Below are 16,956 nucleotides of genomic sequence, written 5' to 3'. Positions count from 1 at the left end.
GTCTCTGAATGTCCTTGAGTGGCCCAGCCAGAGTCAGGACTTCAACCAGATCGAACATCTCTGCAGAGACCTGACAATATCTATGCAGCGACACTCCACATCCAACCTGACAGATCTTGAGAGGATCTGCAGAGAATAAATGGGAGAAACTCCCCAAATACAGGTGTGCCAAGCTTGTAGCGTCAAACCCAAGAAGACTCGAGACTATGATCGCTGCCAAAGGTGCTTCAACAAAGTACTGAGTAAAGGGTCTGAATACTTAAGTAAATATGATATTACAGTTTTTTATTTTAAATAAATTAGCAAAAGTATAAAAATGTGTTTTTGCTTTGTCATTATTGGGTATCGTGTGTAGATTGATGAGGGGGAAAAACGATTTCACCCATTTTATAATAAGGCTGTAACGTAACAAAATGTGGAAAAAGTCAAGGGGTCTGAATACATTCCGTCCGTCCATCCATCTACTGTCTGTTGTAGTGGTTGTGAAGACACTCACCATATCAGTCTCTGTCTACTGTCTGTTGTAGTGGTGGTGAAGACACTCACCGTATCAGTCTACTGTCTACTGTAGTGGTTGTGAAGACACTCACCGTATCAGTCTACTGTCTACTGTCTGTTGTAGTGGTTGTGAAGACACTCACCATATCAGTCTACTGTCTACTGTCTGTTGTAGTGGTGGTGAAGACACTCACCATATCAGTCTACTGTCTGTTGTAGTGGTTGTGAAGACACTCACCGTATCAGTCTCTGTCTACTGTCTGTTGTAGTGGTGGTGAAGACACTCACCGTATCAGTCTACTGTCTACTGTCTGTTGTAGTGGTTGTGAAGACACTCACCATATCAGTCTACTGTCTACTGTCTGTTGTAGTGGTGGTGAAGACACTCACCGTATCAGTCTACTGTCTGTTGTAGTGGTGGTGAAGACACTCACCATATCAGTCTACTGTCTGTTGTAGTGGTTGTGAAGACACTCACCATATCAGTCTCTGTCTACTGCCTGTTGTAGTGGTTGTGAAGACACTCACCGTATCAGTCTACTGTCTGTTGTAGTGGTTGTGAAGACACTCACCATATCAGTCTCTGTCTACTGCCTGTTGTAGTGGTTGTGAAGACACTCACCGTATCAGTCTACTGTCTGTTGTAGTGGTTGTGAAGACACTCACCGTATCAGTCTACTGTCTGTTGTAGTGGTTGTGAAGACACTCACCGTATCAGTCTACTGTCTGTTGTAGTGGTTGTGAAGACACTCACCGTCTCTGTCTACTGTCTGTTGTAGTGGTGGTGAAGACACTCACCGTATCCGTCTCTGTCCGCGGACGTACTGTTGCAGGATGATGGCCGCCTCCCTCATACGGAGGAACGTCCTCCTGTGGCTCCACCCCCTCACATGCTTCTGGATGGTCACACACGCCCCTCGGAGACGGTCCAATCGCAACTTCTCCAAGTACGCCACCTGACCCGCTCGGAAGAAGATCTTGGTCCGGCCAAACTTGTACTGGTTGGAGTCCTGGGAGGGAAAAGCGAATGCAAAAAGGACCTTTATATAAAAAGATGGACCTGGATATACGCCTCAACAGATTCACCAAGGAGACAGTTCAGCGTTGTGTTTTCAAGCACATCTGCCTTTTCATCGATGTCAACGGGAGACTTTCAACTAATATTCTAAAAGTTAAGGACACAGATCAGAAGAGTGCTATAAAAAGCAAGCAGGGGGACGGGGGGACGGGGGGGACGGGGGGGGGGGGAAGGTTGACTCCTTTCTCCTGTATACGTTCAACCCTCACCTGAATCAGCCTCTGCAGCACGGTCCTACAAGTCTGCTTCTTGTCGGTGAGAACCAGCTCCTGTTGGCTCATCAGTATACTGTACCGGCTGTAGAACTCTATGTAGGTCCACCTGACCAATCAGAACACAGTTCAGTTAATACAAAAAAGGTTAAGCTTGTAAGGACGGTTTCCCGGGACACAGACAAAAGTCCTGGACTAAAAAGCACTTTCAACAAAGATTCTCTAGTCAGTTTTTAGTCCAGGACTGATTAAGCTGTACTCTTGGAAACTGGCCCGTAGATTTCACTGCTGTGTTACTGTTGGAAGTATGAAGGGGTGGATGCTGGTTTAGGATCACCTGGAGGGGTAGCTCTGAGCGCTGATGTGAATGGTCTCCAGGACTCCACACGCCCTCAGCTGCTGGACCACCCGCTTAGAGTCATACCTGACGAGACAAAGACACACTCCGGGATATCAAGATGACGTATTGAGAAACACCCCCAAGACACACTCCGGGATATCAAGATGACGTATTGAGAAACACCCCTGAGACACTCCGTTGTTATCAAGATGACGTATTGAGAAACACCCCCAAGACACACTCCGGGATATCAAGATGACGTATTGAGAAACACCCCCGAGACACACTCTGGGATATCAAGATGACGTATTGAGAAACACCCCCAAGACACACTCCGGGATATCAAGATGACGTATTGAGAAACACCCCCCAAGACACACTCCGGGATATCAAGATTACGTATTGAGAAACACCCCCGAGACACACTCTGGGATATCAAGATGACGTATTGAGAAACACCCCCGAGACACACTCCGGGATATCAAGATGACATATTGAGAAACACCCCCCGAGACACACTCCGGGATATCAAGATGACGTATTGAGAAACACCCCCCGAGACACACTCCGGGATATCAAGATGACGTATTGAGAAACACCCCCCCGAGACACACTCCGGGATATCAAGATGACGTATTGAGAAACACCCCCCGAGACACACTCCGGGATATCAAGATGACGTATTGAGAAACACCCCCCCGAGACACACTCCGGGATATCAAGATGACGTATTGAGAAACACCCCCCGAGACACACTCCGGGATATCAAGATGACGTATTGAGAAACACCCCCCGAGACACACTCCGGGATATCAAGATGACGTATTGAGAAACACCCCCCGAGACACACTCCGGGATATCAAGATGACGTATTGAGAAACACCCCCCGAGACACACTCCGGGATATCAAGATGACGTATTGAGAAACACCCCCAAGACACACTCCGGGATATCAAGATGACGTATTGAGAAACACCCCCGAGACACACTCCGGGATATCAAGATGACATATTGAGAAACACCCCCCGAGACACACTCCGGGATATCAAGATGACGTATTGAGAAACACCCCCCGAGACACACTCCGGGATATCAAGATGACGTATTGAGAAACACCCCCCGAGACACACTCCGGGATATCAAGATGACGTATTGAGAAACACCCCCCGAGACACACTCCGGGATATCAAGATGACGTATTGAGAAACACCCCCCGAGACACACTCTGGGATATCAAGATGACGTATTGAGAAACACCCCCGAGACACACTCCGGGATATCAAGATGACATATTGAGAAACACCCCCAAGACACACTCCGGGATATCAAGATGACATATTGAGAAACACCCCCCGAGACACACTCCGGGATATCAAGATGACGTATTGAGAAACACCCCCCGAGACACACTCCGGGATATCAAGATGACGTATTGAGAAACACCCCCCGAGACACACTCCGGGATATCAAGATGACGTATTGAGAAACACCCCCCCGAGACACACTCTGGGATATCAAGATGACGTATTGAGAAACACCCCCCGAGACACACTCTGGGATATCAAGAAGACGTATTGAGAAACACCCCCCGAGACACACTCCGGGATATCAAGATGACGTATTGAGAAACACCCCCCGAGACACACTCCGGGATATCAAGATGACGTATTGAGAAACACCCCCCCGAGACACACTCTGGGATATCAAGATGACGTATTGAGAAACACCCCCCGAGACACACTCTGGGATATCAAGAAGACGTATTGAGAAACACCCCCCCGAGACACACTCCGGGATATCAAGATGACATATTGAGAAACACCCCCAAGACACACTCCGGGATATCAAGATGACATATTGAGAAACACCCCCCCGAGACACACTCTGGGATATCAAGATGACGTATTGAGAAACACCCCCCGAGACACACTCTGGGATATCAAGAAGACGTATGAGAAACACCCCCCCGAGACACACTCCGGGATATCAAGATGACGTATTGAGAAACACCCCCCCGAGACACACTCTGGGATATCAAGATGACGTATTGAGAAACACCCCCCGAGACACACTCTGGGATATCAAGAAGACGTATTGAGAAACACCCCCCCGAGACACACTCCGGGATATCAAGATGACATATTGAGAAACACCCCCAAGACACACTCCGGGATATCAAGATGACATATTGAGAAACACCCCCCGAGACACACTCTGGGATATCAAGATGACGTATTGAGAAACACCCCCCGAGACACACTCTGGGATATCAAGAAGACGTATTGAGAAACACCCCCCCGAGACACACTCCGGGATATCAAGATGACGTATTGAGAAACACCCCCCGAGACACACTCCGGGATATCAAGAAGACGTATTGAGAAACACCCCCCCGAGACACACTCTGGGATATCAAGATGACGTATTGAGAAACACCCCCAACACACAAAGACTTCAGAAGGAACCCTTTGAAGAGACCGAAGTACGGGAGTCTTGCCACAGATTTCAAGCCCCATTTTACACATCATGCAATATTAAACTACAAATACAGTCCAGAGCTCGTAAGAGACTGATCTCTCATGGGACAGGGCACAGTGACAACACAGACTACAGTAGCAGAAGATCGTTTTCGGGTTTTTAATGACCTCATCCCGACGGACGTAGAGTATCAAGTAGGTACCGTGCTCGGGCCTACTTACTCGAATGGCATCTTTTCCTCGTTGGGCTTGATGCAGCGTACGTAGTGAGGAGTGGTGGCGTTCAGCGTCTCCATCAGCAGGTACAGAGAACTGCGGAACTGAAAGGAAACACAGTGTCACATTTTTATTTATTTTATATTTTACCTTTATTTTAACTAGTCAAGTCAGTTAAGAACAAATTCTTATTTTCAATGACGGCCTAGGAACAGTGGGTTAACTGCCTGTTCAGGGGCAGAACGACAGATTTGTACCTTGTCAGCTCGGGGGTTTGAACTCGCAACCTTCCGGTTACTAGTCCAACGCTCACATACCTAGGCTACCTTGCCGCCCCATACATAGAGAGGATACAGACAGACTTGTCACACACGGTGCAAGCTCTATTACACATACCAATCGCAAAAAAGGTGGTCGGCTGAATGACTTTCATTTGACAATTAAAAAAAAAAAATAGTCTGTACAATATGTTGTTTTAATGATAAGTATCGTAATTATATTTGTGTTTATTGGTTTATTTTCTAAGCGATGTAAACATGATTGGTCACCTACCTTCTCACCCACGGTGGTCCTGAGATTCTTATTGGTTGGCTTCACCCCCGGTCGGGCAGGCCTCACTTTAATGCCTTTACTGCCCACTCCGCCTGGCTCCTCCTCCAGGAAGAAGTTGGCCAGGAGAGGAAACTGATAGGTGTCAGGGAATAGAATGAGTCATACATAACAGTCCAGTATGTGTAACAGTTTAGCTTCCGTCCCTCTCCTCGCCCATACCTGGGCTCGAACCAGGGACCCTCTGCACACAAATCAACAGCAGCCACCCACGAAGCATCGTTACCCATCGCTCCACAAAAGCCTCGGCCCTTGCAGAGCAAAGGGGGAACAACTACTTCCAAGGTCTCAGAGCGAGTGACGACAAGATATGTTTAAAACATGTAATAAGACTAGTATGTAGAGTGTGCAACTTTATTTTAAGTAAACATGAAATAGACATGAAATGGGCACATCTTGGTTCCTGGAGCTAAGACCCTGTACTACGGTGAAGGATATCACAGGATTTCAGCCAATGAGGACGGCTGCTGCGGTCGTAGTGCACGTGACACCAAATTACATCCAAAAAAAAAAAAGAGTAAATCAGAACTAATGAAACCGGGTTTTATGGAGCTGATCCAACACCCCTAAAAGGCTATGAAAAGCCTTCAATTATATCTGGTGCCATGCTGAGTCGCAGCTGTGAAACATTTCAACTCTTAATAACACTTCATATCTGGCTTAAATACTACTGCCACGCGGTTGGCATGACTTTAGACAATTGAGACTTTTTATAAACAAAAGACCATCTAGGAGCCTGGACCATGACCATCTAGGAGCCTGTACCATGACCATCTAGGAGCCTGGACCCGGACCATCTAGGAGCCTGGACCCGGACCATCTAGGAGCCTGGACCATGACCATCTAGGAGCCTGGACCATGACACCACCCAGACCATCTAGGAGCCTGGACCATGACCATCTAGGAGCCTGTACCATGACCATCTAGGAGCCTGGACCCGGACCATCTAGGAGCCTGGACCCGGACCATCTAGGAGCCTGGACCATGACCATCTAGGAGCCTGGACCATGACACCACCCAGACCATCTAGGAGCCTGGACCATGACCATCTAGGAGCCTGGACCCGGACCATCTAGGAGCCTGGACCCGGACCATCTAGGAGCCTGGACCATGACACCACCCAGACCATCTAGGAGCCTGTACCATGACCATCTAGGAGCCTGGACCCGGACCATCTAGGAGCCTGGACCCGGACCATCTAGGAGCCTGGACCCGGACCATCTAGGAGCCTGGACCATGACCATCTAGGAGCCTGGACCATGACACCACCCAGACCATCTAGGAGCCTGGACCATGACACCACCAAGACCATCTAGGAGCCTGGACCATGACACCACCCAGACCATCTAGGAGCCTGGACCATGACACCACCCAGACCATCTAGGAGCCTGGACCATGACACCACCCAGACCATCTAGGAGCCTGGACCATGACACCACCCAGACCATCTAGGAGCCTGGACCATGACACCACCCAGACCATCTAGGAGCCTGGACCATGACACCACCCGGACCATCTAGGAGCCTGGACCCGGACCATCTAGGAGCCTGGACCATGACACCACCCAGACCATCTAGGAGCCTGGACCCTCTTCATATTTACAGGTTGCGTTAAGATCTTGACTCAGGTAATACCTCCCATCCTCTCTAAGCGTCATCATCGTACGGTTGTCTGTACTGCCAGGGGGTGTTGTCAGTTGTAATCTTGAAACCATTAATTTCAACTGCACTCTTAGATCTGCTATTGTTAGCTCAAAATAGAAGCCCACTGTGGTCTTTGCTCACCCAGTGCTATTAGTTCAAATGTGAATTCCATAAACTTGAATACCCCCTCGGTTTTCAAATGTTGGTGGATGGAGCGAGACATGATATCCCAGATGTGCCAAATTGGATTCAGGTCTGGGGAACGGGCGGGCCAGTCCATAGCATCAATGCCTTCCTCTTGCAGGAACTGCTGACACACTCCAGCCACATGAGGTCTAGCATTGTCTTGCATTAGGAGGAACCCAGGGCCAACCGCACCAGCATATGGTCTCACAAGGGGTCTGAGGATCTCATCTCGGTACCTAATGGCAGTCAGGCTACCTCTGGTGAGCACATGGAGGTGTGGCCCCCCAAAGAAATGCCACCCCACACCATGACTGACCCACCGCCAAACCGGTCATGCTGGAGGATGTTGCAGGCAGCAGAACGTTCTCGCGTCTCCAGACTCTGTCACGTCTGTCACATGTGCTCAGTGTGAACCTGCTTTCATCTGTGAAGAGCACAGGGCGCCAGTGGCGAATTTGCCAATCTTGGTGTTCTCTAGCAAATGCCAAACGTCCTGCACCGTGTTGGGCTGTAAGCACAACCCCCACCTGTGGACGTCAGGCCCTCATACCACCCTCATGGAGTCTGTTTCTGACCGTTTGAGCAGACACATGCACATTTGTGGCCTGCTGGAGGCCATTTTGCAGGGCTCTGGCAGTGCTCCTCCTGCTCCTCCTTGCACAAAGGTGGAGGTAGCGGTCCTGCTGCTGGGTTGTTGCCCTCCTACGGCCTTCTCCACATCTCCTGATGTACTGGCCTGTCTCCTGGTAGCGCCTCAATGCTCTGGACACTACGCTGACAGACACAGCAAAACCTTCTTGCCACAGCTCGCATTGATGTGCCATCCTGGATGAGCTGCACTACCTGAGCCACACAGGGTTGTAGACTCCGTCTCACGCTACCACTAGAGTGAAAGCACCGCCAGCATTCAAAAGTGACCAAAACATCAGCCAGGAAGCATAGGAACTGAGAAGTGGTCTGTGGTCACCACCTGCAGAACCACTCCTTTATTGGGGGTGTCTTGCTAATTGCCTATAATTTCCACCTGTTGTCTATTCCATTTGCACAACAGCATGCGAAATTTATCGTCAATCAGTGTTGCTTCCTAAGTGGACAGTTTGATTTCACAGAAGTGTGATTGACTTGGAGTTACATTGTGTTGTTTAAGTGTTCCCTTTATTTTTTTGAGCAGTGTGTGTGTATATATATATATATATATAGTTTTTTGTGTGTGTTTAATGTGCATTTTATATTGTATTATACAGGACCCATTTGGAAAAGAGACTTAGGTCTAAATAAGTCTTCCCTATCAAAATAAAGGTTAAATAAATACTAATAAAAAATGTAATAAGCATGTTGAGAAACACACCGAGAAGGAGAGGTCAGTCCATACCTTACTGGTTCTCATGGTGTCTATCAGCATGTTGAGAAGCACACTGAGAAGGAGAGGTCAGTCCATACCTTACTGGTTCTCATAGTGTCTATCAGCATGTTGAGAAACACACTGAGAAGGAGAGGTCAGTCCATACCTTACTGGTTCTCATGGTGTCTATCAGCATGTTGAGAAGCACACTGAGAAGGAGAGGTCAGTCCATACCTTACTGGTTCTCATGGTGTCTATCAGCATGTTGAGAAACACACCGAGAAGGAGAGGTCAGTCCATACCTTACTGGTTCTCATGGTGTCTATCAGCATGTTGAGAAGCACACTGAGAAGGAGAGGTCAGTCCATACCTTACTGGTTCTCATGGTGTCTATCAGCATGTTGAGAAACACACCGAGAAGGAGAGGTCAGTCCATACCTTACTGGTTCTCATGGTGTCTATCAGCATGTTGAGAAACACACTGAGAAGGAGAGGTCAGTCCATACCTTACTGGTTCTCATGGTGTCTATCAGCATGTTGAGAAACACACCGAGAAGGAGAGGTCAGTCCATACCTTACTGGTTCTCATGGTGTCTATCAGCATGTTGAGAAACACACTGAGAGGGAGAGGTCAGTCCATACCTTACTGGTTCTCATGGTGTCTATCAGCATGTTGAGAAACACACTGAGAGGGAGAGGTCAGTCCATACCTTACTGGTTCTCATGGTGTCTATCAGCATGTTGAGAAACACACTGAGAAGGAGAGGTCAGTCCATACCTTACTGGTTCTCATGGTGTCTATCAGCATGTTGAGAAACACACTGAGAAGGAGAGGTCAGTCCATACCTTACTGGTTCTCATGGTGTCTATCAGCATGTTGAGAAACACACCGAGAAGGAGAGGTCAGTCCATACCTTACTGGTTCTCATGGTGTCTATCAGCATGTTGAGAAACACACTGAGAAGGAGAGGTCAGTCCATACCTTACTGGTTCTCATGGTGTCTATCAGCTCTTCATACAGAGTGTCTCTGTTCTTCTCTAGAAAGCCCCAGCACTGATATTCTACCTGTATTGGCACAACACAGATTTTCAAAGCAAAAGCCACAGATTTGAGGTATGTAATTGGTGAACAAAAAATAATAATAAATAATACATAATTTAAGAATACATTGGATGTAAAATGAGCAGAGGTGAATTCCATTGAAATGTAGTCACTTCAGGAAGTAAACTGACATTCCAATTGCTTCCTGAAATGACTGAGTTGAAATGGAATTCAGTCCAACCCTGCTAAGTTCCACTGTAATATAAAAGGGACATGGAGTGTGACTGTACCTTGTCAGCAAAGTGTTGGATGATGAAGGCTTCGTTAGACATCCTGGGCTTCTCAAACAGAGGGTTGTCAGCCAGGTAGTTATACAGCTTCTGAAGCCAGTTCTGATCTGTACCCTGGGGGAACTGGAGAGAGAGAGAGAGAGAATAAGCAAATAGCAATAAGGCACCTCAGGGGTTTGTGGTTTACGGCCAATAAACCACAGGTAAGGGCTGTATCCAGGCACTCCACATTACGTCGTGCATAAGAACATCCCTTAGCTGTGGTATATTGGCCATATACCACACCGCCTCACTCTTTATTGCTTAATTATACCATGGCATTGTTGAATACTTGTTTCTGATTGGCTTGAATTGCATTCTAGAGCGTGCATAATTTCAAAACTGAAAGCGCGAACCAGCGCATTTAACCACGGCATGGTGACTGGGAATATGGTTGAATACAAACAGTGTAGTTATTCCCTCCGCAAGGCAATCAAACAGACAAAATGTCGGTACAGAGACAAAGTGGAGTCGCAGTTCAACGGCTCAGACACTAGACGTATGTGGCAGGGTCTACAGACAATCACGGACTACAAAGGGAAAACCAGCCATGTCGAGGACATCGACGTCTTGCTTCCGGACAAACTAAACACCTTCTTCACCCGCTTTGAGGATAACACAGTGCCACCGACGCGGTCCGCTCCCAAGGACTGTGGCCGATGTGAGTAAGACATTTAAATATGTTAACCCTCGCAAGGCTGGCCCAGACGGCATCCCCAGCCACGTCCTCAGAGCATGCGCAGACCAGCTGGCTGGCGTGTTTACGGACATATTCACTCTCTCCCTATCCCAGTCTGCTGTCCCCACATGCTTCAAGATGGCCACCACTGTTCCTGTATCAAATAACTAAATGACTATCGCCCCGTAGCACTCACTTCTGTCATCATGAAGTGCTTTGAGAGACTAGTCAAGGATCATATCACCTCCACCCTACCTGACACCCTAGACTCACTCCAATTTGCTTACTGCCCCAATAGATCCACAGACTATACAATCGACATCGCACTGCCCTATCCCATCTGGACAAGAGGAATACCTATGTAAGAATGCTGTTGATTGACTATAGCTCAGCATTCAACACCATAGTACCCTCCCAGCTCATCATTAAGCTCGAGGCCCTGGGTCTGAACCCCGCCCTGTGCAACTGGGTCCTGGACTTCCTGACGGGCTGCCCCCAGGAGGCCAAACGTTTACAAATCGAGAAGATCCTGTTGGGCTGTATCACCGCCTGGTACGGCAACTACACCGCCCGCAACCGCAGGGTTCTCCAGAGGGTGGTGCACAACACATCACCGGGGGCAAACTACCTGCCCTCCAGGACACCTACATCATCCGATGTCACAGGAAGGCCATAAAGATCATCAAGGACAACAACCACCCTGAGCCACTGCCTGTTCACCCCGCTATCATCCAGAAGGCGAGGTCAGTACAGGTGCATCATAGCTGGGACCGAGAGACTGAAAAACAGCTTCTATCTCAAGGCCATCAGATTGTTAAACAGCCATCACTAGCACATTAGAGGCTGCTGCCCAATATACATGGACTTGAAATCACTGGCCACTTTAATAAATGTATCACTAGTCACTTTAATAATGTTTCCATACTGCTTTACTCATCTCATATGTATATACTGTATTCTATTCTACTGTATCTTAGTCTATGCCGCTCTGACATTACTCATCCAAATATTTATATATTCTTAATTCCATTCCTTTACTTTAGATTGTGTGCATTGTTTGATATTACTTGTTAGATATTACTGCACTGTTGGAGCTAGAAACACAAGCATTTTGCTATACCCACAATAACATCTGCTTAACACGTGTATATGACAACTCAAATTTGTCATATACACAAGGTAGAATTAAATGGCTTTAGTTCATTCTCACATGTCCTATGTTTGAGCTGCTTTTGAAAGTAAAAGTCCAACTGAAAACATTTTTTGTCGACTTAGATTTTTTTTATAACGGTAAGCTAGGACCTGATGGTTTGGTTAGCTGAGCTATAGCAAGTCTGTTTGGTTACCACGGCAACTACTGTAGCTATCTAGTTAACATGCTAGCTACTTCAGTGGCTGTTGAACACATTTTCTATCTGCAAATTAACACACTTCTAGAGGTAAATGTGTTAAATTATAGCCATGGTATAAAAAGGGATAATCAACTCGGGGCTCTATTCGTTCTGTGGGAAAATAATGCCACTCTGTGGAAGGTCAGTTTTTCCTACTCCACTAAGCGCGTCGATAGGAAACGCACCTTCCACGTCGTTCCTTATTTTCCAGACAACGCATAGAGCCCCAAGTTAATTATCCATTTTATATTTCACACTGTCCTGTCATACAACAAAAAAAACTATACACATCCTTGTTAAATACATAAATTGGTCTCACCAGACATTCTTCATCTAGAAGGTCCAGAATGCCCATCTTAGCTTCAATCAGGTCAATGACCGGCTGATTGTCATAGAAGTCTATCAGAGTCCAGGGAATATCCTCCTTCATGTACTCCTCCTGCTCCAGCTTGAACACATGCTGATATAGGAAACAGCAGAAAATATATATCTTAGTTGTTACAACCTTTCAGTGAAACAAGTGTATTGCTTTCACCACAATTGCGAATAAGAGACATTGCAGACTTCGTAATCCCAGAACCCAATGCCACATCTCGAGTGGCTGTAGCTACTGGAGTCTGTGTCACTAGCGAATACATACCAAGTTGAACTGTTGTTGCAGTTTCTCGTTGGCGTAGTTGATGCAAAACTGTTCAAAACTGTTGATGTCAAAAGTTTCAAAGCTGGAAAAAAAAGAGGAAATAGGTGCCAAAATGGAGTGAAAATAACATATGATGATGTATCCACTATGCAGTACAACTATCGTACTGTTAATATACAGTACACTATGCAGTACAACTATCCTACAGTACACTATGCAGTACAACTAACCTACAGTACACTATGCAGTACAACTATTCTACAGTACAACTATCCTACAGTACACTATGCAGTACAACTATCCTACAGTACACTATGCAGTACAACTATCCTACAGTACACTATGCAGTACAACTATCCTACAGTACACTATGCAGTACAACTATCCTACAGTACACTATGCAGTACAACTATCCTACTGTTAATATACAGTACACTATGCAGTACAACTATCCTACAGTACACTATGCAGTACAACTATCCTACAGTACACTATGCAGTACAACTATTCTACAGTACAACTATCCTACAGTACACTATGCAGTACAACGATCCTACAGTACACTATGCAGTACAACTATCCTACAGTACACTATGCAGTACAACTATCCTACAGTACACTATGCAGTACAACTAACCTACAGTACACTATGCAGTACAACTATCCTACAGTTTATATACAGTATACTATGCAGTACAACTATCCTACAGTTTATATACAGTATACTATGCAGTACAACTATCCTACAGTTAATATATAGTACAACTATCCTACAGTTTATATACAGTACACTTTGCAGTACAACTATCCTACAGTTAATATACGGTACAACTATCCTACTGTTAATATATAGTACAACTATCCTACAGTTTATATACAGTACACTTTGCAGTACAACTATCCTACATTTAATATATAGTACACTATGCAGTACAACTATCCTACATTTAATATATAGTACACTATGCAGTACAACTATCCTACATTTAATATATAGTACAACTATTCTACAGTTAATATATAGTACAACTATCCTAGATTTAATATATAGTACAACTATCCTACATTTAATATATAGTACAACTATCCTACATTTAATATATAGTACAACTATCCTAGATTTAATAGATAGTACAACTATCCTACATGTAATATATAGTACACTATGCAGTACAACTATCCTACATTTAATATATAGTACAACTATCCTACATTTAATATACAGTGCCTTGCGAAAGTATTCGGCCCCCTTGAACTTTGCGACCTTTTGCCACATTTCAGGCTTCAAACAAAGATAGAAAACTGTATTTTTTTGTGAAGAATCAACAACAAGTGGGACACAATCATGAAGTGGAACGACATTTATTGGATATTTCAAACTTTTTTAACAAATCAAAAACTGAAAAATTGGGCGTGCAAAATTATTCAGCCCCCTTAAGTTAATACTTTGTAGCGCCACCTTTTGCTGCGATTACAACTGTAAGTCGCTTGGGGTATGTCTCTATCAGTTTTGCACATCGAGAGACTGACATTTTTTTCCCATTCCTCCTTTCAAAACAGCTCAAGCTCAGTGAGGTTGGATGGAGAGCATTTGTGAACAGCAGTTTTCAGTTCTTTCCACAGATTCTCAATTGGATTCAGGTCTGGACTTTGACTTGGCCATTCTAACACCTGGATATGTTTATTTTTGAACCATTCCATTGTAGATTTTGCTTTATGTTTTGGATCATTGTCTTGTTGGAAGACAAATCTCCGTCCCAGTCTCAGGTCTTTTGCAGACTCCATCAGGTTTTCTTCCAGAATGGTCCTGTATTTGGCTCCATCCATCTTCCCATCAATTTTAACCATCTTCCCTGTCCCTGCTGAAGAAAAGCAGGCCCAAACCATGATGCTGCCACCACCATGTTTGACATTGGGGATGGTGTGTTCAGTGTGATGAGCTGTGTTGCTTTTACGCCAAACATAACGTTTTGCATTGTTGCCAAAAAGTTCAATTTTGGTTTCATCTGACCAGAGCACCTTCTTCCACATGTTTGGTGTGTCTCCCAGGTGGCTTGTGGCAAACTTTTAACAACACTTTTTATGGATATCTTTAAGAAATGGCGTTCTTCTTGCCACTCTTCCATAAAGGCCAGATTTGTGCAATATACGACTGATTGTTGTCCTATGGACAGAGTCTCCCACCTCAGCTGTAGATCTCTGCAGTTCATCCAGAGTGATCATGGGCCTCTTGGCTGCATCTCTGATCAGTCTTCTCCTTGTATGAGCTGAAAGTTTAGAGGGACGGCCAGGTCTTGGTAGATTTGCAGTGGTCTGATACTCCTTCCATTTCAATATTATCGCTTGCACAGTGCTCCTTGGGATGTTTAAAGCTTGGGAAATCTTTTTGTATCCAAATCCAGCTTTAAACTTCTTCACAACAGTATCTCGGACCTGCCTGGTGTGTTCCTTGTTCTTCATGACGCTCTCTGCGCTTTTAACGGACCTCTGAGACTATCACAGTGCAGGTGCATTTATACGGAGACTTGATTACACACAGGTGGATTGTATTTATCACCATTAGTCATTTAGGTCAACATTGGATCATTCAGAGAACCTCACTGAACTTCTCGAGAGTTTGCTGCACTGAAAGTAAAGGGGCTGAATAATTTTGCACGCCCAATTTTTCAGTTTTTGATTTGTTAAAAGAGTTTGAAATATCCAATAAATGTCGTTCCACTTCATGATTGTGTCCCACTTGTTGTTGATTCTTCACAAAAAAATACAGTTTTATATCTTTATGTTTGAAGCCTGAAATGTGGCAAAAGGTCGCAAAGTTCAAGGGGGCCGAATACTTTCGCAAGGCACTGTATAGTACAACTATCCTACTGTTAATATACAGTACAACTATCCTACATTTAATATACAGTACAACTATCCTACATTTAATATACAGTACAACTATCCTACATTTAATATACAGTACAACTATCCTACTGTTAATATACAGTACAACTATCCTACAGTTAATATATAGTACACTATGCAGTACAACTATCCTACAGTTAATATATAGTACACTATGCAGTACAACTATCCTACAGTTAATATACAGTACAACTATCCTACAGTTAATATAACCGACACCAACGTATTTTCGAAGAAGGTTTTAAAACGATCGTGAAATTTGCACGTGGTCGATTGATCTCACTTTAGTCGAATGTACTTAAAATATCGTTGTGAATAAAAGCGTCTGCTAAAACGACTCCGTTGTAACGTATTCACACATTACCCATAGATATCCAGGACACCTATGAAGGAGTGCTGTTTCCCCGGGACCTGCAGCGCTGCGTTGATCTTCTGGATGACGCAGTCGAACAGGTGGGCGTAGATCTGCTTGGCGAGGGCGTCTCTGGCGTTCACCGCCCGCTTGCTGGTTACCGGCTTCACCACCGTCTCTGTCACCATGACGAAGCGGCGGTGGCACAGCCAACGGGTAACACCGTCAGGACTGACCCCGAGAAGGTCGCAAAAGGCTGCTATGTGGGGATCACTGGACTGGAGGGAGGGATGGAGAGGAGGGAGGGAGGGAGGGAGGGGGAAGGGAGGGAGAGGGAAGGGAGGGAGAGGGAAGGGAGGAAAAGGGGAGGGAGGGAGAGGGGAGGGAGAGGGGAGGGAAGGAGAGGGAGAGGGGAGGGAGGGAAGGGGAGGGAGGGAAGGGAAGGGAGGGAAGGGAAGGGGAGGGAGGGAAGGGGAGGGGAGGGAAGGGGAGGGAGGGGGAGGGAGGGAGGGGGAGGGGAGGGAGGGAGGGGGGGGAGGGAGGGAGGGGGGAGAGGGAGGGAGGGAGGGAGGGAGAGGGAAGGTGGAGATGGAGGGAGGGGGAAGGTGGAGATGGAGGGAGGGAGAGGGAAGGGAGGGATGGAGAGGGAAGGGAGGGATGGAGAGGGAAGGAAGGGCAGGAAAGGGAGGGAGGGCAGGAAAGGGAGGGAGGGCAGGAAAGGGAGGGAGGGCAGGAAAGGGAGGGAGGGCAGGAAAGGGAGGGAGGGCAGGAAAGGGAGGGAGGGCAGGAAAGGGAGGGAGGGCAGGAAAGGGAGGGAGGGAGAGATGGAGAGGGAGGGGAGGGAGAGATGGAGAGGGAGGGGAGGGAGAGATGGAGAGGGAGGGAAGGGAGAGATGGAGAGGGAGGGAAGGGAGAGATGGAGAGGGAGGGAGGGAGGGCAGGAGAGGGAGGGAGGGAGGGCAGGAGAGGGAGGGGAGGGAAGGGAGAGATGGAGAGGGAGGGAAGGGAGAGATGG

General features: G+C 46.4%; 1 protein-coding gene across 1 annotated transcript in view; it reads right to left on the bottom strand.

Annotated features, from left to right (window-relative positions):
- The window catches only part of LOC139376500 (unconventional myosin-Vc-like), a 53,834-nt gene that overhangs the window by 22,114 nt on the left and 14,764 nt on the right, over positions 1 to 16,956 (bottom strand). The window contains exons 10-19 of the mRNA XM_071119150.1: positions 15,954 to 16,219; positions 12,683 to 12,764; positions 12,362 to 12,502; positions 9,934 to 10,056; positions 9,584 to 9,667; positions 5,374 to 5,505; positions 4,828 to 4,925; positions 2,126 to 2,212; positions 1,786 to 1,897; positions 1,297 to 1,508 (exon numbers count right to left, since the gene is read on the bottom strand). Coding sequence (XP_070975251.1) covers positions 1,297 to 1,508; positions 1,786 to 1,897; positions 2,126 to 2,212; positions 4,828 to 4,925; positions 5,374 to 5,505; positions 9,584 to 9,667; positions 9,934 to 10,056; positions 12,362 to 12,502; positions 12,683 to 12,764; positions 15,954 to 16,219 — 1,337 coding nt within the window. The remainder of the gene's footprint in view (positions 1 to 1,296; positions 1,509 to 1,785; positions 1,898 to 2,125; positions 2,213 to 4,827; positions 4,926 to 5,373; positions 5,506 to 9,583; positions 9,668 to 9,933; positions 10,057 to 12,361; positions 12,503 to 12,682; positions 12,765 to 15,953; positions 16,220 to 16,956) is intronic.

Source organism: Oncorhynchus clarkii, chromosome 2, assembly GCF_045791955.1.
Source record: "Oncorhynchus clarkii lewisi isolate Uvic-CL-2024 chromosome 2, UVic_Ocla_1.0, whole genome shotgun sequence".
NCBI classification, from domain to species: Eukaryota; Metazoa; Chordata; class Actinopteri; order Salmoniformes; family Salmonidae; genus Oncorhynchus; species Oncorhynchus clarkii.
This window is presented reverse-complemented; position numbering and strand designations above follow the sequence as displayed.